Source organism: Camellia sinensis, chromosome 11 (assembly GCF_055761805.1).
Source record: "Camellia sinensis isolate YWXY chromosome 11, ASM5576180v1, whole genome shotgun sequence".
NCBI lineage: Eukaryota > Viridiplantae > Streptophyta > Magnoliopsida > Ericales > Theaceae > Camellia > Camellia sinensis.
In genome coordinates this window covers 141,123,638-141,146,221 of record NC_138971.1, presented here as the reverse complement: position 1 = coordinate 141,146,221, position 22,584 = coordinate 141,123,638, and the positions used below count along the sequence as shown (strand labels likewise).

At 36.2% G+C, this 22,584-nt stretch overlaps 2 protein-coding genes across 3 annotated transcripts; one reads left to right on the top strand and one right to left on the bottom strand.

The window, feature by feature from the left end:
• Positions 1 to 1,838: 1,838 nt before the first annotated feature.
• Positions 1,839 to 17,525, top strand: LOC114320990 (Iron-sulfur cluster biosynthesis family protein). Of its 2 annotated transcripts, none has more exons than XM_028268105.2 (13): positions 1,839 to 2,616; positions 4,359 to 4,466; positions 4,596 to 4,696; positions 4,868 to 4,948; positions 6,863 to 6,935; positions 7,024 to 7,089; positions 10,062 to 10,148; positions 10,835 to 10,900; positions 11,466 to 11,608; positions 11,699 to 11,785; positions 11,875 to 11,938; positions 12,804 to 12,947; positions 17,139 to 17,525. In XM_028268105.2, the coding sequence occupies exons 1-13, from the start codon at positions 2,188 to 2,190 to the stop codon at positions 17,280 to 17,282; spliced, it is 1,593 nt and encodes a 530-aa protein (XP_028123906.2). In that variant the 5' UTR covers positions 1,839 to 2,187; the 3' UTR covers positions 17,283 to 17,525. The 2 variants fall into 2 exon arrangements, with proteins under 2 accessions (XP_028123906.2, XP_082751874.1); XM_082895748.1 differs by having other exon boundaries at positions 1,895 to 2,616; positions 4,346 to 4,466.
• Positions 17,526 to 18,302: 777 nt separating this feature from the next.
• Positions 18,303 to 22,077, bottom strand: LOC114320998 (Ankyrin repeat family protein). Its single transcript, XM_028268112.2, has 2 exons — positions 21,845 to 22,077; positions 18,303 to 19,125 (listed from the first exon to the last, which is right to left on the bottom strand). The coding sequence occupies exons 1-2, from the start codon at positions 21,982 to 21,984 to the stop codon at positions 18,501 to 18,503; spliced, it is 765 nt and encodes a 254-aa protein (XP_028123913.2). The 5' UTR covers positions 21,985 to 22,077; the 3' UTR covers positions 18,303 to 18,500.
• Between the last annotated feature and the right edge of the window lie 507 nt (positions 22,078 to 22,584).

Genomic DNA, 22,584 nt, shown 5'->3' with positions numbered 1-22,584 from the left:
TATTCACATCAGATAAAAAAGAATGTTCACACTATTTTTAATGTGTTGTCAATTAAAAATATATTCACATTATATAATAAGATAAAATAATAACATCAATATTATTTAATTTGTGTATGGAATTTCTTATGCCTTGATCCTTTCCTTTCTCTCTCCTCCTCCTAATATTAAATATCAATATTAAATATAAGAGCATAAGAGTCTAAGAAAATAATGTAAATAAAGAAAAATGACTTCATTGAATAAAACTATATATACATGGGACTAAGTGGGTTAAAAAATTTCTTAATGGACTTTTTGGGTTAGAACACTTTTAAATGAAATTTATCAATTAAAATCCCATGTTCGTAAGTCTCGTCTGCTTACCACAAGGGGTGGGGGCATGAAAACGCTGGATTTTTTAGTGGTTCTCTTCGAAATCTCGCACTGTATTCCGATCAAAACTTAGCCTTACTGGGGGTGGTTATAAGCTCCACTGGTGTCTCGGTGGTGGATCTCTTCCTATGGGTTGTGTCAAATCAAGCTAGCAACTGGTTACTCAGAACCTGGGCCCACGGATACCGTAATAACACCACAAAGTATTTTTTTTTGGATAAAAAAAAAAATTGGTCTCTTCTGCTTCTAAATAACACAGGCATGTGGCATCTTGGGTGATTCTACGTGATTTCAATACACACTTTAAACCCCACCCTTGTGTCAATATTTCATTTTAATTATAGTCTAACTCCACTCTCAGCATTAACCTTTTAAACCATAATTATAATTCTATATCATCCCCCACTATTAGGAGGTAAGAAAAAAAAAAAATCGATCAATTCTGTTGAACTAAACCAAAGCGATTATATTTTGTCAGTTTTTTAATATGAATCGGTATGTATGATTTTTAAAATTAATTTTTTTCGATTTCAATTCAATATCAATTTAAACACTTTGTGCACTAACTTACACCAAAACTGACCAAAAGTTTCGCATATTAAACATAATATATATTAAATATATAATGAAGTTGGTTGAGTTTAAAGTTCAATTGATTCACTTAATTGTTTATTTTCTTAAAAATATTTCATATTTGACAATAGATATTAGCAATGTGATAAGTTGTTAATTTGCCATTTATATGTGCTTTAATAAAATTTTGTTATTACTATGCCTATATAGCTATATCAGATGTTTAGATCGTTTTTAATTTTTTGTTTTAAAAATTTTCAGATTATATTTTGTTTCTAATTCTATTTCAATAAAAGCTTAAACACTTAGTATTTATTAGTTCATTTATTTGTATTTTTCTGATTGATTGGATTGGATATTGAAATAATGTACAAATAACTAATTTAATATTTTTATATAAATTATTTACTATACCATAAATTTAAGAAATAACACAAATTTGAAATGTCGTAAACCAAAAATTACATTGAATCAAACAGTCTGTATCGATTCTCAATATAATAGAATCGACATTATCGATTTAGTGTAAAATTTTACTTAAATACCGACCGTTTCAAATCGATTACATCCCTACCTACTACCTCCACCTCCTCTTCCTCTATCATCTCTTCACAAATTTTATTAAAAAAAATTATTCTCTTTGTTTTAAAAATAAATTTTCATTATTTTTTCTCTCTTATCTCTTTTGATCACCACCATAATTCATCACCACCACCACTATTTACCACGTCCAACCACCTCCAGTGATTGGCCCTACCAATTTTTTTAGATAATTATCTCACCTTACTTGTTTTTAAAAAATATATATCAATACAATACAATAATGTTAAAGATTTGCATTTTATATTCATAAATACATTTGTAATCATATAACAAAGATGAAAGATTCTATATAATTGAATTTACGACCCTTATCAAATCATATCATTTTCAATTGAATTGTAAAAATTTTGTGTCAAATATTTTCCTAAACCTTAATGTTTGATTTGTTTTTAATGTTTGCAAAATTCTGAAGGGGCAACGTAGTCCATTTGGGGCAACATAATCCTCCCGCTTTCCTATGGCTTGGATTGGATCGTAGAATCTTCTTCGCCAACACAAACCTTTCAAACACTGCAAAAAAAAAAAAAAAACGAAAGCCAAGTCCGAACCAAATCCTCTGATTACAGTACGCACTACTGTTTCAAGCAACAAACCCCTCTTTCATGGCTGATGAAATCTGAACAACTACTCTAAAAAATGGCTACCATTTCCTCATTTTTCACCATAACACCCAAGTTTCACTGCTTATCTTGTACCAAATCCTCAATCCTCCTCAAACCCACTTTGCAATTTCACTCTCTGAGGCATCAATCTTCGCTTCTTCTCAACAACAACAACCCATCATCATCATCTTTCAAAGTTCGGCAGAACAATAGGTGGGGTTTATTGGTTCCTAGTCTTGTTGTTAGGGCGAGTATTGATGTTGCGAGTACAGCAATCAAGCCCGGAGGTGCCGTGGAGAGCGATAAGCTTCCGGTGGATGTTAGGAGGCGGGCCATGGACGCCGTCGATTCTTGCGGAGGGAGGGTTACGATTGGGGATGTGGCGAGCAAGGCTGGGCTCAAATTGAATGAAGCCCAGAAAGCTTTGCAGGCAATTGCTGCTGATACTAATGGTTTCTTGGAGGTATTCTATTCGATGAATTGAAACTTGGGTTGTATAATAGTTTGTCATTTACCAGTTTTTTGTATGTGAGTTCCAGAAAAAACTTTCATTTTTTAGCAGTCATTGATTGGATATATAATATTATTGGATAGAGTGAGGTTGGTAGTTATATAACAATTAGATTAAATGGGATAACCTTGTCAAATTTGTGTTATGCGTGTTTGACACTTGTGTGAGAGTGGATTTCGCATTGTTGAGTAAGTAGGAGCTCCGAGACTGAACTGGACTATCCAGTAACAGAAATCAGCACAAGCAAGAACACGGTGAGAGTTGCCAGCTAGGGTTGGCTGGAAAACGTGTCTGATGCTGAGGTCAGGGTCTTGAGAGAACCAATGTAGAGAGAGTATGTGTGCCAAAAGAATGGAATGTCCTCCATAGAAGGATTGAGGTTACCTTATATAGGCTAAACCTGCATTGCTCTCCAAGAGCTGTCCTACCCATCTGCTCCCTTGGTCCTCCTTTGTCTTGTCTGCAATTACGTCTGAGCAGGGGGAAGGATGATGAGTCTGTTAAGCACGTAGGTCTATGGGAAGTGATCTGTGTCATCCTGTATGATGAAATATTCCTTCGAAGCCGTTTTGATAAGAATGGCAGATTGTGATGGCATGGCTTTCCTCATGCAACCTTGAATCAAGTGCAAGGCTTGTGCCTTTGTTCAGTCTTGCTCGGTGTGGGGCTATTCCTCTGTTCGGCCAAACTCAACTGGTGACATCAGAGTTGCTTTGTTTGGCTTCATGTGTCTAGCACACACTACTGCTCGGCTCACATCGGTGGAACTAACTCCCTTCAGTCCATCTCAGTGGACTAGGTGGGTTTGACCCAAGCCTTTGTTTGGCTTACATCGGAGTGGCCAATTACGGTTGGTCCATGTCATAGTGCGGTCCACATTGGGGTGACCAAATAGGTCTAGCCCATATCTTTGCTCGGCCCATGTTGGTGGGTTGAGCGAGCTTGGCCTACTGAGTTGGGCTTAATGGGCTCAGCCCATTTAAGGAGTTTGACCTAGTCTAGCCTTGCTTCGAAAGCGTCGACCCCCTTCAACACTTGAAGTATTTATTTTTTGTGTTGTTAGTTCATGTCACTTTTGGGTTCGTGTCAAGAACTAACCAATCCTAGTCTGCTAACTTTGTGTTTAGTCGTCTCGTGTTGAAAATTTCCACCCCTACTTGAGATGTTGATATATATATATATACATATTTTCAAATGCAAGCAAATTTTGCATCAAAGAATTTGGAGGGAACATGTCAAATTTATTTGTATCCGTGGAGTGCTAATTTATTTATTGTTTGTCATTAATTTGTTTAATGGAGTATTTACTCATGAACTTTTCATTAGGAACTGATAACAACTAATATTGCCACATGCATAAGGCATATAAATGTAATTTATAACTCAAATGTTAGATGACTTCCATGGCTGCTGGGTTCTTCATTTGGCTATTGCCTTGGCTAGACTGGTTATGCTAACCACTATGCCAAACTGAAATTATTTATTTTAGTTATTGTATAATTCATTGGCAAGGTTCTCTTGTTATTTATAATTTTTAGTAAGTTAAACATTTACCCTTTCTTTTCATCTTCATTTTTTGTTCTTGTTTGAGTTGAACATAATATGGTCAAGACATATGTTTTTTATTTCTATTATTTTCCACTTTGATGTTCTTGATTTCTTGAGTGGAATCGTTTTCAAGATGGTTTCAACAGGTATCAGATGAAGGTGATGTTCTATATGTTTTTCCAAAAGATTATCGGTCAAAGCTTGTAGCCAAGTCTTTTAGGATGAAAATTGAACCTTTTGTTGAGAAGGCAAAGGTATTAATCACCAATTACTTTACATCCTTCTCCTTAAATACATGTGGTAGTCTATTTTCCTCAAGAATGAGACTTAACTGCCCCAACACTGTACTTTGACCAAATTATGATATCTATTATTTTTGGCAGTCAGCCGCTGAATATGTAGTGAGGGTTTCCTTTGGGACAGCACTAATAGCTTCAATTGTGATTGTCTATACTACAATTATTGCTCTCCTCTCAAGTAGAAGGTATGTTATTCTTCAATCCTTGCAAGTTCTGGCTATTTTATTTGTTCCATTGATTGATAAAAGAAATGCTTTACTTTTCATATGTAATTGTAAGAATAGTTTTTTGTGTGTAACTTTTATACATTTTTTTCTTCCTTCTTTTTTTTTTTTTTTTTTTTTTTGGTGCAACAGTGATGAAGACAATCGTGGTAGACGAGGCAGATCATACGATTCTGGTTTCACATTTTACTTGAGTCCAACTGATTTGTTTTGGTAACGTTTTTACATTACTGTACATCTTGGCTGGTTATTCATAGATTACTCTTGATTTTTAGACAGGCCTTTGAGATGTTCTAGTTGGCCTAATTAGATGGTTCTTACAATTTGAGATAGTTAATAGGCTTTGGATTAACTTATTCAGGAAAGGAATATGCTTATGTCCAATATCTTTTATGTTTGCTATAATCTCCAATAAACCATATTTCCAATATTTTTCACTTCACATACTACATCATAAAGTTAGGTAGTTTTTACACTTATTTGTTTGGTCAATTGGAATTGAATTGAGACACTTTAAAGTTAACTTGGATTTGAAGTTATACAGGTGTAAGTGGTGTAAATCTGATGATTTATGCAAGGTTATTTTGGGTAGAGTAAATTAGGTAAAGGTTAAAATTTGATTACAGTTTTATGTGATGTAAAGTTTTCTTGTACTATACTTGGAGGTTCTGAACTTCTGAAGGGAATAGATTAAGTGACATAAATTTGGCATTTTTGTTCATTATATCTTGGAGGATGAAGTATTTTTAAGAAATGTAAAACATGCATGGATATTGTCGTTATCTTGATTGATTTAACATGATATTATTTGAAAATATTAGCACTGCTTGGATCATATGACATGAGGGTGACAAGATGTGTCTAACTGGGGGAGAAGGTTTTCAACATAATACTCTCAATTGAAATCCAAAATGGAACAATTATGAATATGGCACATTTATTCAGGTCTGCTTGTTTAGGTTTGCCTTGACTGTAAATTCTAACATTTATTTTATGTTTCAGTCATGCCATAATTAGTCTCCCCAAAATATTTGAGCCCAAAATTCAGGTCATACATGGGTTTGTATATAGTCGGTAGATCGGGCATGATGCCCCTCCCTCCGCTAACTAAGAAAATAATTTTTATGCTATCCATAAAATGTGCAATTTTCTTCTTAACAACTTCTACTCTTACGATTTGAATTAGCCATAGACTACCATGTAGATGTCCATCATCTTGTTCAAAATAGGCTCCAACACGAACATTGATTTGGACATTAACATTACCCTAAGATTTGTTTTTCATTTAAATGAACATATTAGTTTTAAATGTTTAATTTGTTTGGAACATGAATGGGGCCATTATTGTTAGATCACCACTAGTCCCAAAAGATTAAATTGTTAGGAAAAGGATCCAACAATGCATATCAAGCTTTCCAACACTCTCCCTCATGTGCAACCCCTGTTTTGCATGTGGAGATGCCATCATCAAACATAGAGAAGAACAAAATGCAAACAGGGAACAAATGCAGACCGAGAGACTTAAAAGACCAAGGCCTGCCCCAACTTGAGCTCTAATATGATGTTATATCTCCACTAGTTCCAAAAACTGAAGTTGTTAGGAAAGGGGTCAAATAATTCATGTCAAGCTCTCCAACAATTGTTTGGTGCAGTGGTAAAACCTTAGGCTGTTAAGGGTGAGAACGTGAGCTTGATTCTAAGAGTAGCCACTTTGTGCATTTCAAGGTAGAGGTTAGGTCTGATCTAGTCCATATCTCCTAGAACCCTCGATTCCAAGGACTGTCATTGGAGAATGGCATTTTTTAAATGGTAGTTCAATGCTCCATGATAATCAAACTAATCAAATACACTGATTTGGTAGTGTCACGTAGTTTTATGTTTACATTCTTATATTGTTGAGTTTATGCTTGACATTATGTGATTTGTAGTCATCTTCTAGAGGTCCTAATCCTCTTGACATGAGTGTTGTAAATCTTTTAGATGCATTCTTCAACCTTTTTTACGTTTCCTAGCAAATGGCAATGTTTTGTAAAAACCAGTAGTGAATGGATTTTTATTTTTTATTTTTTTATGATGATGTGTCATATCTTTGTGCTTGTTTTTTACTCATGCAAGTTTTTCTTTTAGGTACTGGGATCCATATTACTACAGGAGGCAACGAGTGCGAGCAGATGGTGGTGGGATGAACTTCATTGAATCTGTAAGTGGAGATATTGAATAATTGATGTTTTACTGGTTGCTTCCGACTTCCCAAATCATATTTTACTCAATGCATCAATGTTTTGTAGATTTTCTCATTTGTATTTGGGGACGGTGATCCAAATCAAGGTATTGAAGAAGAGCGGTGGAAGTTGGTAATAATCAAGCACTAAATTCAGTGGTCCGTTGCTTTCAATATTTTTATTTCTAACTTATTGGTTGTGACTTTTCACATTCACATTTTTCATTTTATCCATCCTAAATTCCGAGCAACATCATTTTGATCTCTGCCTCCTTGTGAATAATTCAATTGAGGTAAGAAAGGCAGTTAGTCTTTCTTTTCTACTTCAAGAAAACATTATTTTCTTCAAGCAAATTCAGAGTGTCTATATTTAGGGAAACAGAGTGTATGAGATTAGTTGTCGTTAAAAATGGAAAGTGCAATGTGAGCTCAATTTATAAGGTTCTTTGTCATGTGGGGTGCTGCACTTTCCTTGGAAAGGCATACTAAGGACTCATTGAAGGAGCTGTTTTGCTTGGATACTTTCTTTGTAGCTATTCTGATATTAATAACCTGAGGAAGGTGATTAATGTTTTGATTAATTTCTCTTGTATGTATAAGGGTAGTGAGGATCATCTATTGCTTCATTGTGAGGTGGCTAGGGAGTTTTGGAACCTTTTGTGCTCATTGTTTTGGTTGCGTGTGTTTTCCTGTGAACAGTTTTTGAAATGTTGAATCGTTGGAGTTGGGTTGAACTAAGATGAGGTCTTGTTTGGTGTAGTGGCGGCTCTGTTAGACCTTTTTATTTTTATTTTTATTTTTATTTTTAAGAAAGGGACTCTTTTAGACTTTATGTGGTGTATTTGGAAAGTCGGAGGGAGCAAAAATCTTCTATTTTGTGTTATTATCTTTCTGGCTCAAAATCTTTGTCCTAGTTCCTTAGATTTCTGGTAAAGCTTTTTCAAAACACGTCTATCATAGTAGGTGTTTTTTTGGGATAATTGTGTCTACATGGGTTGCATTCTTGCTTTTGGTAGTCACGGTGAGCCAAAAAAAAAAAAAACAAAGAGAAAAAAAAATTGGGTCTGGCAAGGTATGCCTTAAAAAGTGCAAACACTTCTAAGAAGGTGTTGTATCTGTGTAAGACTAAACTCTGACATGCCCCAACACATATTGGACATACTTCAAAAACGTGTCCTATTATTTTGTTGATATTTTTCTAATAAAGCACACTTTGGATACTTATGGATACATGTGTATATCACTTAAAACACATGAAACCCATATGGCCTTGGCTCAAGTTTGAAGAAAATAACTAGGGGGTTAATGATTAAACTTAGAACAGTTTGGATTTATACCTATTAATCATTCCTTCTTTAGCCCAAAATAATTCTAGTTTGTTTGGGAATAGGGGTTTTAAAAATGGATATTTGGACTTTTTATTCACACTTTTTCAACATATAAAATGTGGAAAATGATTTCTTACTATCTTGATATGATAAAATATTAATATATTTGCAACTAAAAATGAATAAGTTATTATTTAATATAAAAAATAAATTTATTTTCCGTTATATCCCTAATGTGTTGTGTTTTAATTTTTTTGAGAATTTTTGTGTCCTGTTTGTATCATATTGTATTTGTATCCTATTTGTATCTGTGCTTCTTAGGTTATGCCTATTATTGTATGTTGGAGATATTTGTGGCAACATAGTGGACTGCTTAATTATCCCGTGTCCATAATTAGTTTGATTGGTGCATCATAATGTTTAATTCATTTAGTTTCCTGCGTAGATTTGTATGAAGTATTTACATGTATTCTTTCGCTTTAAGATATTGCTGCAGTTATGTGTAAAAGAATATGTAGTATCTCCATCAGCAGCTTTTCCATATAGTGATACCGCCATTCTTATGTACTTTGTTTGGTCGGTCACACTGGTACTTGTGCGTGACACTGATTGTTTTTATCATTGACCTCATATTGCTGTTATGCCACACTAACATGATATCATCTTTGTTGCTTCAACCACCATTACTATTAAACACTGCAAGTATGTCCTAATGCTTGAAGATATTCATTTACTGTTGTGAATCTTGAGGAATTTATAGTGTGGAAAACCATTATATTTTCTACTATCCCTTTAGGACCTGAGATTGAGAGGTGCATTAGGACTCTTTTGACATTTTGAGCTTGTCCATTATGCTCGAAGCCTACTTTGAAAAAACATCAATGATATGCTTAATGCATACTTTTGTAGAAGTCTTTATGACATGATTTCTATTTAAGTTTCTTCAAGGAAACTACAGGATGGATATATATTCACATAGCGAAAACTACTGGAGAGGAAACCGATGCAGGTTGTGGTTAAAGTTCATTATTATGTGAGGGAATTTGCAGAAAATTGTGAGGCTCATAATTGGTAAATTTGCATGCCTTAGAATTGACCATGCAGGAAATGAGGTGCATAATTTTTTAAAATATCTCTTTTTATGCGACTTACATATATGTTTTGTTCCATCATGTAATTCATATGAATTTAGTTGGTTTATTTTAACAGAATTTTGTTGCAATATTGTACTAACAATGACTTTGAACTTTCTTGATAGCCTTTGATTTGTTCTTGTGAATTTATCAAGCTGTTATTAATTAGATAGAAGGATTAACTTTTGACCATATCTTAAGGCAGTAATAGAATAGTTGACCGACACTTGGGGGACATGTGACCATTGCTTAGACACACATGAAAGTCATTATAAGTTTGAACTAAACAACTTGTTCATACATAAATTTGTGTTATGTAGTGTATTTTTATAAACTTTGAATGAAATATTCATGTATGTATGACTTATAATGAATATATAAACCATATATTTTGCTTCTCCCCCATTTTTTGAAATTGTCGTGATAGGGTGTCCGCGTCGTGTCACATCTCCGTGTCTGTGTTTCTTAGCCCTTACCACACCTCAAGTAATTTAGTAGATAAAAATGTAATTTCATGCTTAGAGGTTTTCATCTTTTAATGATTTTGCTTATTCTAAATTATTGAATTATTCTTATTTTTATTTTATTTTTTTATGTTTTCCTTGTCTACTGATTTTGTCTTTTAATTTGAACTCTATCTACAGATTGGAGAATACATAGCATCGAACGGTGGTGTTGTCACAGCTGAAGAACTTGCTCCATATCTTGATTTAGAGACTACGAAGGAAACGGTATTTTTATGCTTGATAATCATTAAAAAAAACTAGTTTGTTGTTTTGCTCTTGCATTTGCAATGCTTGTTTGTGATAATTCTAGCTGGCAATAATGTTTGATGGGATTCTTTAGACAACTGGAAATTATCTTTTTATCGGATTACAATTCAATGGATGAACCTTTGCAATGGCTTAGATTATTCAATTCTAGAACAAGGAGCTATTTATTGCTGATAAAAACATAAAAGAAGGAGCTATTTATGATTGTTGTTTTAGTTTCTCAGTCCTTTGGTCACTGATATTTTTCTCTTTTCAGAGTCCTTTTTTATTAACTCCTTTATTATTCAAGGAATGTCTAACTTCTGAAGTTTGATTTCAAAGCTTTATAGTTATGCTTGCAATAAAGAACTGATCTTTCTTTTTATCCGGATTATTTCATTATGAATGCTTTGATGTTTTTGTGTTGTGTGCATATATTGTGTTTGTCTACTTCCCACCAATTTTCTTTCTTTCTTTCTTTTGTCTTCTTCTTCTTCTTCTTCCCATTTTTTTTTTTTTTTGTTGTGGTAATGTAGACATGTTTTTCTACATCCTTGAATAACATGCTTTCAAGAAATTAAAAATTTTCTGGCTTGTTGTTTACTGCCTCCAGTTAAATTCTTATTGTGCTAACCATCCTTGTCTAAATTTCTGGTTGCTTCCAGGCTGATGACTCATACATATTACCTGTGCTCTTACGGTTTGATGGTCAGCCAGAAGTAGATGAGGAGGTGTGTTAAATTGCTGTATTTGTAAAGAACTTAATTAAGGGTTTATGTTTTTAGATAGTTTTGTTTTAAATTGTTTCGGGACGCTCTAGTCTTGCAATGAGACATACTTAAAAGTTTCAAAGAGTTTGTGAAAAATGCTACAGTAGTTTGCTATTTTTCTTAAGTTGTTTATAAACATTTAGCTCTCATTTAACGTCCTGCTGTCCCTACTCCATGTTACTTTCCATAGTCTTATATTCCCTATTCTGTGTTAATTTCTAAGCATTGTTTGACAAGTTTGCATAAATGACCAAAATGTTATTTTTTATGTAGTCCATATGAAGCTTGTTTTAAGGATGATATCTTTCTTATGAAACATCTTGTAGCTCTTCAATTCATTGAACTCTAATTCATAGTTGGAAGTTTAAAATCCTTGAGGTAGAAGAAGTACAGGCTTTAAGGGCCCTTACCTTCTTCCCCAAAATCTCAGTTTTCATTTTCACACCCTTCTTTGCCTTTCACTGATGAAACCACTTTTTTTTTTTTATATATTATTTTTTTAACTTTTCACTTGCAATTAATACAGGGAAATATTCTATATCGATTTCCATCACTACAACGTACAGCTTCTCCTCAGAGGAGTGGAAGGAAGGAATATGTTGGAAGAAAATGGGCTGATTGGGTTGGAGGGGCTGAGAAGTTTTTCAAGGAGAATAAATGGCAATTCAGGTTTCCTATTTTACTTGTTACTGTAATATTGGTCTGGTTAGGGTTTCATATCACACAGTTTTCTGAAATGGGTAAGTGCTTATTATGCAGTAAAACTAGCTCATCTGAGAGGGCAATGGTCGTTGGACTGGGGGGACTAAATCTCTTTGGGGTTATTGTACTTGGTACCATGTTAAAGTACGTTTCTATTGACAAGCTTCTTAATTTCCAACTTCTGTAATTCCTCTGTACCTATCTAACATCTCTGCTTGCATATTTATTCTAAGGAATGTTGCAGTTACACCGACTGGATTCATTACGTTTGTTTCTGACATATTTCCTTTACTTCAGGTGGGAATTATTGTTTCATTTCCCAAAATAATACATTGCACTCTATGATCCAGTGAATACAATTATAGGTTTCCTTTCCTGTTGTTTCGTATTAATCTATCTTAGTGAATGTATTTAGTGCACTTAGTGATCTCTCCCGCTGTTCATCCAATTACTTTTGTGTCACTCTTTTTATGAAGTGACACATGATTGCATGTGTAAAGAGGCCATTGACTGTAGTTTTAGATTTCAAGTTGAAAGAATAAAATTAGTTCTGTTTCTCTTATTTTATTTATTTGTTTTTGCAATTGATGGTTACTATTTTAATGACAGCATTGGGAGTATTATGGTTTATATTCATCCCCCTTTAGGTACCTAATTTAGAGGCAATTTTTTTGGTACTTTCATCTTCGACCCCACTACCAAAACGTACCAAAAGACCTTTGGTTCTATTACTCTGCATCCAAACAATGCACAGGTTTTGGATAATTCAATGTATTAACATGGCATGGTTGCTCACTTGTGAACCTGAATGGGCACCCAAAACTGGGTTTTTTCACTGATGCATTGATGTTGAGTGGATTGAAATCTTGGCATCATGATATGTTTTCTGCAAAAATGGCAGAATAGAGTTCAGTTTGGCCAAGTATTTGCTGATTTTTCTTCATTTGGCCTTCTGGCTATCCTGCTGATGAATTGAAGTTGTACTGTTATATCCCATTGAGTTGAAGTTCTTAGTATAGGCTTGGTTGCTGTTGAACTGATTTCCTCATAAAGGTCAGACTGATGCATTAGGAAATCACTTATCTGTTAACTATATTTATTGGAAGCACCTATATATAATTTGATTTTCTTTGTCTGTATAGTCATTAGTTCAATTTCACAGATCTATGCTGCTTCTTTTTTTGCAATTCCTTTGGTCCGGTGGTTTTTCATTCGCAAGAGAAATGCTGACATAGAGAACAGAAATCTTGCAAGGGAACAACGTGCCCAAGCACTTGAACTACCAGATATTTCTCTCAGGCGAAAGGTACTATCTGAAGGCCTATTCTACGCATCGTAATATCTTATGGTACCAATTGTGGTTTGCGGTTCTAATTTTCATTGGATAGTTTGGAAATCCTATTGTGTATGTATACAGTCAAACAGTCAGTTGTGAAATTTGACATGCACGATTGCCATAGGAAGATTATATATAATCTGGCAGTCTGTTTTGTAAAATATGAATCTGACAAAAAGTTATTAAAGGATGCAAGACTATAAAGCTCTACACCAAGTGTAAATGAATCCTGTTAAAATCCACCTACTCTCCACCTACTTTACCCACTTAAACCTACTCCACTAAACCTAACCCACTACACCACTACCACATCCACTTCACCTACTCCTTACCTACTACACACTCACCCTCTTCTATATATAGGAATCATGAATCATTGTAATAGATATCAAAATATCAATCAATAATAATACATACAATTTATTCTCTCTCTTTCTCTATACATTATTTTTTTACATGGTATCAGAGCTGGTTTAAAACCTAGTATTTTCGCTTCCCCGGCGGGCGGCAACCTCACCTTAGCCGCCCGCCGGACCTCAACCTATTCCGCTGATAAAATCAACAAAGATTTGTGCAACTGTAGTCATGTGTGAGGCTGATGGAGAAGAATTCTTCACCTCATATGACGAGACAGTCTGGAATTGGAAACACTGCAACATTCTGCTCTGGAATTCTGCAGCAGCTAGATTATAGCTTGGTTGAGTGCCAAGCTTTGGTTCTTCCACCCACTCTTGAACTTGCACAGCAAAGTGTGAAGGTTCATGCTTGTGTTGGAGGGACTAGTGTGCGCGAAGATCAGCGCATTCTCTCCAGTGGGGTTCATGTTGTTGTTGGTACTCCTGGTCGTGTGTTTGACATGTTGCGGAGACAATCACTTCGCCCTGTTTACATCAAAATGTTTGTCTTGGATGAAGCTGATGAAATGCTGTCACGAGGTTTTTTAAAAATCAGATCTATGATATTTTCCAGTTGCTGCCACCCAAAATCCAGGTTGGGGTGTTCTCAGTTGCTGCCACCCAAAATCCAGGTTGGGGTGTTCTCTGCCACAATGCCACCAGAGGCTCTTGAAATCACCAGGAAATTCATGAATAAGCCTGGAAAGAGAAAAACTCATGCTAGGATTTGCGAAGTGATTCGCTGCAGGAATTTTGGCTTTGGATGAAACCCTTACCATACTCCACTCATTCTCTCCAACTGTTCTAACTTTTTATTTTTATTATTATTATTATTATATCAAATAATCAATGCACTCATGTTCCCCACTAACAGTGTCCACTTTTGACCCAAACCATTTTCAATCCATCATTTCTCCTTCACCTTTTGCACCCCACTCACCGACTCTCTCTCCACTTTATCACATGGGTTTGTCCCTCTCTCTCCTCCATTTGATTTCAAAAATCACTTATTTTTATTTATTTTTTCCAAGTCACTTTTCCTCTTTTTTAAATACCCCACTTTATTTTGAAACAATCGCACTGATGTTTTTCATATAATCCATCTATAAATATTTTTTTTCTATTTTCTTTCTCCCTTGTTTTCTTTCATTTTATTTTTATTTTTTCAACAAAACACTCCAAAAAAAAAAAAAAAAAAAAAAAAAAAACATTTTACAAACTTGTCATTTCTTCATGCCGGGGATCAACCCCGATCAACATTTTACACCATAAAAAAAAAATAAAAAAAATAAAAAAAATAAAAATAAAAATAAACACAAAACAAAACAAAACACAACCAACACAAATCGGAACAGTGGGATTTTTCTTCTCGCCTATTCTGCCGGTCTTTTCTTCTTGCCACCGTCTTGGGCGGCCCTTGCCGGTGTTGCCTCCGTGTTTCCCACTCCACTGGGCATGATCACTACTCCCTGCTCCTCCACTGCAGCATATGGCGGCCCTCCAAATCGGAACATAAAACTGGCCTTCCGCTTCAGCTCCTTGTTTTCCGCCTTTAGCACACTTATCTCTGCTCGCGCATCCTTATACATGCGTTGGAGCAGAGCCAGTTGGGCGTTTAACTGCTGCACCTCATTTGTCCTACTCTGCAGCCGGTTCGACAAATTTGTAACCGCAGTCATGGTTTCCACACATGACTTCAAGGTATACTGATTGGCCTCCACATCCGACTGCACCGCCATTTTTTGCTCCACCGACCGCATCGGAAAGTTCAACGGAGCAAAACCAGAGGTGTTTGGTTGAGGTTCACTGGCCACCGCACCAGTTATTTCTCTTGTGGACTCGTTCAGTTCTGGAAAGAGCGTGAGCAGACCACGGGAAGAGGAGGCCATGTTCTGGGTAGCTGGACGGGAAGAAGAGGCCATGTTGCTGAGTGTTTCAGAGACGGGTTGGTTACAGAGTATTACAGAGTTTCTTTCTCAGCAAAGGAAGAGTTGTTTTCAGAGGATTTTCAGAAGTTTTTTTGTCTGCCTCAGCCTCAGCATCAACCTTGGTTAAATAGCGAGGCAGCCACGCGTATCGCGTGCCTCTTGCCACCAGACGACAAAACGGGCGCGCAAGCCAAGGCGCCCACGTGCCTCGCCATCATGTCCGGCACACCTTTTGATGAATTGGGCACGCCTTTTGATGGCACGCCTTTTGACAAAATTGGGCACACCTTTTGAGGGTGCAACTTCTACAACGGTCCGACATGACCCTATAAACTGTCCCGACATTAATTTCGGTTAGTTTCTACAAGGGTCCGACAAGACTCTGTAAACTGTCCCGACATTGATTCCGGTTAGTTTCTACAAGGGTCCGACAAGACTCTGTAAACTGTCCCGACATTGATTCCGGTTAGCTCCTTCATGGGTCCGACAAGACTTTGTAAACTGTCCCGACATTGATTCCGGTTAGCTCCTTCATGGGTCCGACAAGACTTTGTAAACTGTCCCGACATTGATTCCGGTTAGTTTCTACAAGGGTCCGACAAGACTTTGTAAACTGTCACAACAACTGTCACAACATTGTCTTCTACAATGGTCCGACATGACCCCATAAACTGTCTTCTACATCGGTCTGACACCGCCATCCAGTGTCCTCTACACCGTTATGACACCACCATACAGTGTCCTCTACATGGTTATGACACCCCCATACAGTGTCCTCTACAACGTTATGACACCACCATCCAGTGTCTTCACCAATGGTCTGACACGACCATACAGTGTCTCTTATCCTCTTTTATTTTTATGTATTTTCTTATTTTGTTACTCTCTCCAAACTCAAGTTGGTTAGTTCCTATCCCCCTTGAGTTTGCGGGGGGCTGTTAAAATCCACCTACTCTCCACCTACTTTACCCACTTAAACCTACTCCACTAAACCTAACCCACTACACCACTACCACCTCACCTACTCCACTAAACCTAACCCACTACACCACTACCACCTCACCTACTCCACTAAACCTAACCCACTACACCACTACCACATCCACTTCACCTACTCCTTACCTACTACACACTCACCCTCTTCTATATATAGGAATCATGAATCATTGTAATAGATATCAAAATATCAATCAATAATAATACATACAATTTATTCTCTCTCTTTCTCTACCACCTCACCTACTCCACTAAACCTAACCCACTACACCACTACCACCTCACCTACTCCACTAAACCTAACCCACTACACCACTACCACATCCACTTCACCTACTCCTTACCTACTACACACTCACCCTCTTCTATATATAGGAATCATGAATCATTGTAATAGATATCAAAATATCAATCAATAATAATACATACAATTTATTCTCTCTCTTTCTCTATACATTATTTTTTTACAAATCCCTCCCAATTATTTCGCAAAATTGAGTGTTGGATTACATATTACTTTTATGCTAACCTTGTTTGCCAAGTTTAAGAATGTGGAAAAAAAAAATTGTAGTTAATTTTCATATTGGTAATTTAGATTATGTTGGTCTTTAATATTGAAATGTAAATTGAGATGCTCACCTTAATGAACTTGGCCCTTCAACTTTTGCTCTTTTGAATCTAGATTTTGTACTAGCACACAGGTTGTCATTTATTATATATTTTAGGATCGAATTTACATTCGCTTGCTAATTTTTTTTAACTTGCATAGAAATATTGTTCACCACATATATAATCCGTTGTGGCATAATTAAATTTAACTATCTGCTTGCGATCTGTTTCAGCTACTGAGTGCTCGGGATATGGCCCAGAAAACATTCATTGGACAGGATAGGATTGTCTATAGTACTGACAGGGACTTGATTGAGCAAGACTACGAAGCACGAGAGTGGGATCAGAAATTCCGAGAGATTGAGAAATCTGACTGAGGCTATGAATTCATGTTTATTCATCGTTTTGCCCTCAATTAATACAATGAAAGAGAGTGAGATTATTTACGATGTAGTGTTTTGCTTCCTTGTATTACGATGTTCAAACGTCAAGATGAGGGAAAGGTGGGAAATTGTTAGCAGTAATGACTCTGTATATGTGTATTACTTATTTGTTCCAAAGGTCAACACATTAGATAATTTTGATTATGATATATATAGCAATTTGCTGTTCTACGATCACATCTCTCTTTGATATCAAACCCTGTTGCTTGTGCTTTTTCTTTATTGTGACTTGAGGTGTGCTTATGTATGAATTCTTGGGCTCGATGGAAGATGTCGAACTATTTGTGGAAAGATAAGTTGCGGATGTTCTACTTAATCTTCGTTACATATTTTGTTTGCTGCATGAAAGGTGTGTTGAACAAAGGCTTGCAAAATTGTATGGGATTTGATTCTCTTTTTGGGTATGGTATGCTAAAATTTTGTGTCCAAGCAAGAAGAGACTGTAACTCATTTAACAATCGAGTTCCCAAACTATGGAAATAGTTTCTTTGCACACAGGCAAGGCTTAATGCATCTTATCTTCTCCAGAACTTCGTGCAGTGGTCTTTTTAGTCCTCGACAAAAGGGAAACGTAGGTTTTTACACTGTTTGTTTTGGTGAATCAGGTTTATTGGGTTTTATTTTATTTTTTATTTTTTACATTTTCTGACGTTTGGGTGGAAAATGTTCACGTTTTAGAAGATAAAAAAAAAATTTTCGGACTAAAATTTTTCTAGTGCCACCACATTTCCATCCCAACAGCACTATCAACTAACACATAGTTTCATAGTCACCACCAAACATAAGAAAATGTAATAGCTGTTGAGCCGATGTGTGCAGGCTAAGTTGATGTCAACCAATGAAGCACGCTGTCTCAGTAGAAGAGTAGCTGGATTTGACTTAGATTATGCAAGTATAAATGTGATTTTGGAAAAGTCCAAATATTCAAATATTGATATCAGAGTGACTGTCATGTGAGTGTAACATTATATTTATATATTCTGAAAATGTTTCGCAAAGGTCATGCATAGTAACTCTATAACCGTAAGCCGTGAATAACCTCACTATTAGGCTAATGTTAATGTTAGCGGAAAGCTACATCTGAATGAAGTCATTTTTCCAATCTGAAGGCAATGCTATATAGCAACAACACAAGCATCAGTAACCCTAATTCTACACTATTTCTTCCTCTTCTTGTGTGTCATCTGAGGCTAAAAGGTGATTAAGAGAAATCTTTGCCTTCTTCGGCTTTGTTGAGTTTTCTTTGATATTGTCTTCATCGGCCTTCCTCTTGATCGATTCATCCTCCTCATTTTCTTCACCTTCTTCTTCAGGCCTATTTCCAGCAATTTCTCCTTCAGAACCCTCTGCTTTTTCCTGCAACGATGATTGCAAATGATCTTCATCCGCTTTCTTTTTGCCATTCAAATCTCCTTTGTCAGTTTGCTTCTCACATTCTGCCAAAAATGAGCGGACTTCCTCACTGTTTGCAAGATCAAGAGGGGTTTTGCCTGCTTTTGTCTTGGCACTAAGACTTGAGCCTTTCTTTACCAAGTACTTGGCTAGTTCCAAATGAGACCCTTGAACAGCATAGTGAAGAGCCGTCATGCCCTTGCGATTGGAAGCTTTGACAGAGATCCCGCATGAAACGAGTATTCTGACAACTTCTAAATGACCCTTCTGGGAGGCAAAGTGAATTGCGCCCATGTCATCCATAGCAGCGGCACCAACATCTGCCTTGTTCTTGCACAGATAGCTTACCACCTGTGCCTGTCCAGACCATGCTGCTAAATGTAGTCTAGGGTCCAATCAAGTTAAGGAAACAAACAAATTAGAAGTAAATGCTAAAATATGAACTGGTAAAATTGAAAATACTAAACAAAAAAAGAAAAAACTTTCACTGCTCCGGCTCAATACATTAAAGTACCATGAAACAGCAGAGGACTGAAAAATAGCTATCAAAAACACAGAAATAAAATGCAGCACATAATCGAGATTTGCAAGTAAACTACCTAACTAAAAACCAGCAGCAAGACTCCAAAAAGTGAAGGAATTTAGCCATCACAACCCACAGAGTCTTCCCTAGTAGAGAGTGATGGAAACACCCTCCTATCTCTCAACAAAAGACCGTAGAAAGCATTCACCTTAAACCCCACTTTCTCAGTACTGTCCAACATAAAGACTCTTGGCCCTTTCCAATGCCCCTTGGCCCATAAAGCAAATTGAGTTAGATTAATCAATTGATCCATTTCTCAATCTTACTCATTCCTTCTCAACCCAACATCTCAAAACATATCATGACCCAAACCCTGAACTTAATCTTCTATCAACGTGTCTATCAACAAGGTGTAATATAGTAGAAATTTTCACACCACCTATGCTGCCAAAACTTCACCGTATCTACCCTCCGCACCTTGAAACTAGAAAATTCTCATAAAATCTTTCCAAACTTGACAAATAACCTGTCTCATATGACATAGTTACCTCTAAAGAGGTCCAGTCACTTGTTAATAAAGTTTGACTTCCAAATCTAAGCGGTATTGAGCAATTTATAAGAGAAACAATTTTAAAGACATATATAGAAAGAGAAGACTGCTTTGGACTTTTTCCTCTCACTTGAAGAGTAAAAAGAGCTTTATAAAAGCTCTTCTTTCAAAAGGTTTAGCCATTTTAAAAGGTCAATACATTATAACCTCATGTAAATAATTTCATTGCCTACATTGGTGATCGGGGTCAAAAGTGGTGATCCTAATAAAGAAGCACAATGGAACAATCAAGGCCAACAAGAATCACCAATAAACACCCAGCAAAATATTTCATTTCCTTTTTTTCATCTAAAAAGTTAAAAAATCAAAATATATCCCCCAGAAGGAAAAACCCTTCGAAGAGAACATTCAACAATTTTGTTTGTTTTTCTTAGAAAATGGAAGAAAGGACAAAAGCAAGCAACAAAAATTGGCTTTATGTCTCTCGCATTTTTGGTTAGTTTCCAAAAAGTAACAAGTAGGAATGGCAACGGGGCGGGGCGGGGCCGAAGATCACACTCCCCGTCCACGATCCCCGATGGTAGAAATTTTCCCGTCCCCGGTCCCAATCCCCGACGGGGAGCCTATCACCACCTTCGCCCCCGTCCCCCAACGGGGATCGGGTTTTCCCGACCCCGATAATTCCCCGGCTAAAATTATAAATAAAAAAAAAAAAAACAACAACAACAACATAAACATCCAACAACAACAGATCTGAGTACACACTCATCAACAACAACAACAACAATCGTCAACAGATCTGTGAGAGCATATATATTCATTAAATGTAAAAAAAAAAAAATAAAAAAAAAAAAAATCTAACACATCTTTTTCTTCATCTTCATTAGAGGCTTAGATGGATGAATGAGGCGACAGAAGCGAGAGGCAGATCGGAGGGACGACGACGGCGATCTGAGCTCAGACGGAATGGAGGGACAACGGCGATCGGAGGGAGGCAGAGAGATCATCGTGAGGCAGATCGGAGGGAGGGAGAGAGATCGGCGTGAGGGAGGGTTATAACTGTAATTTCCTATCGGGGAAACGGGGACAGGGGACGGGGACGGGGACGGGGCCGGGTGCGGGTCCGGAGCTGGGGAAGGAATCACCGTCCCCGACCTGAAAATAATCGGGAATTTATTTTTTAATACCATCCCCGGCCTGTGGGGAGTTTTTTTGGGGAAAAACCGTTCCATTCGGGGTCGGGGGGTTGGGTCCCCGTCGGGCCGGTTTCAAATTGCCATCCCTAATAACAAGCACATAACAACCAACTGACATAGTTGTGGCAGATTCAGTTGACTGCAGATTTACAACAATCCCAACGAGCACTTACAAGGGCATCTCCAACCCTAGATTTAAATCTACATCAAATTTAAATTTGGGTTAAAAATCACTGAAAAACCTCTCCACTCCTTGACTCAAACTTATTCTATCAAATTGAGTTTTACCCATTTTTTTAAACCCAAACCAAGGCAGACCCAATTGTTTACTAAAAATTTTCAAGATCATTTTCTAACTTTCAAATTTACAACTCTGCCATTATTGAAACTTTTACCAAAATTTATGCTTAAATCTGAGTTTGTCCATTGGAGTACTTCATATCAAATAAAGATTTTACACAAATTTGAGTAAGGGCTAGACATGACCTAACAATTCTACAAAACCCAGTTCAAAAATTTAAAGAATCAACAAGCTCATCAGAAGATTAAAGCAATACATATGAGGGTTGGAAGCGTTCTTCGGGAGTGCTTATGAAATTGAGTTTTGCCCTTTTTCTACCCAAATTCCCCAAACTTTCAAAACTGAAATTTTTACTCAATTGGAGTGCTTCATATCAAATAAACCTTTTACTCAATTTTTTACTCAAATTTGAGTAAGGGCTAGGGCTGGCCTAACAATTCTACAATACCCAGTTCAAAATTTTCAAAGAATAGCCAACTCAATCAGAAGATTAAAGCAATACACACACACATATATATAAGAGGGTTTGGATACGGTGTTCGGGAGTGCTTATCTCTAGAGTTGATTGCCAAGGGATTGGAGCTGCATATTGACTGCACGGCGACGAGGTCGCCTGACCTTGCGGCGGCGTGTAGATCCTCCGCTAAATTTGATGATTTCTGAGCTTTCGCCATTCTCTCTCCCTCTCCCTCTCCCTCTGCTTTGTTATTCCATACTAGTATTTGTTTTTTTTTTTAAATAATACTATGTGTATCAGTTAATATAGTAATTAATATGCTGATAGATAATGTATTATAATTAGTATTTGTTTTTTTTTTTAATAATACTATGTGTATCAGTTAATATAGGAATTAATATACTAATAGATAATATATTATAATTTTAATGATTTTTGATATTTATAATTTGTATAATATATAAGGTCAATAATATTAATATAATACTAATTAATACAATAATTAATATACTAATAGATAATGTATCATAATTTTAATGATTTTAGATATTTATAATTTGTATAATTTATAAGGTCAATAATATTAATATAATACTAATTGATACATACATTAATTAATCCATATAGCCGTTAATTTTTTTGGATTTTTTACTGGCCGGTCCTACTTTTTATAGTTATTCCCTTCTTAGTCCTGAATATTGATGTTGTGCACCAATAGGTCCTGGAGTCTTTTTTTTGTACCCGTTTTTACCTCTGTTTTGTTTTTCCGTGTTTTGGCACGTTTCTATTTTATTTTTGCCATCAAAATACTATAGTG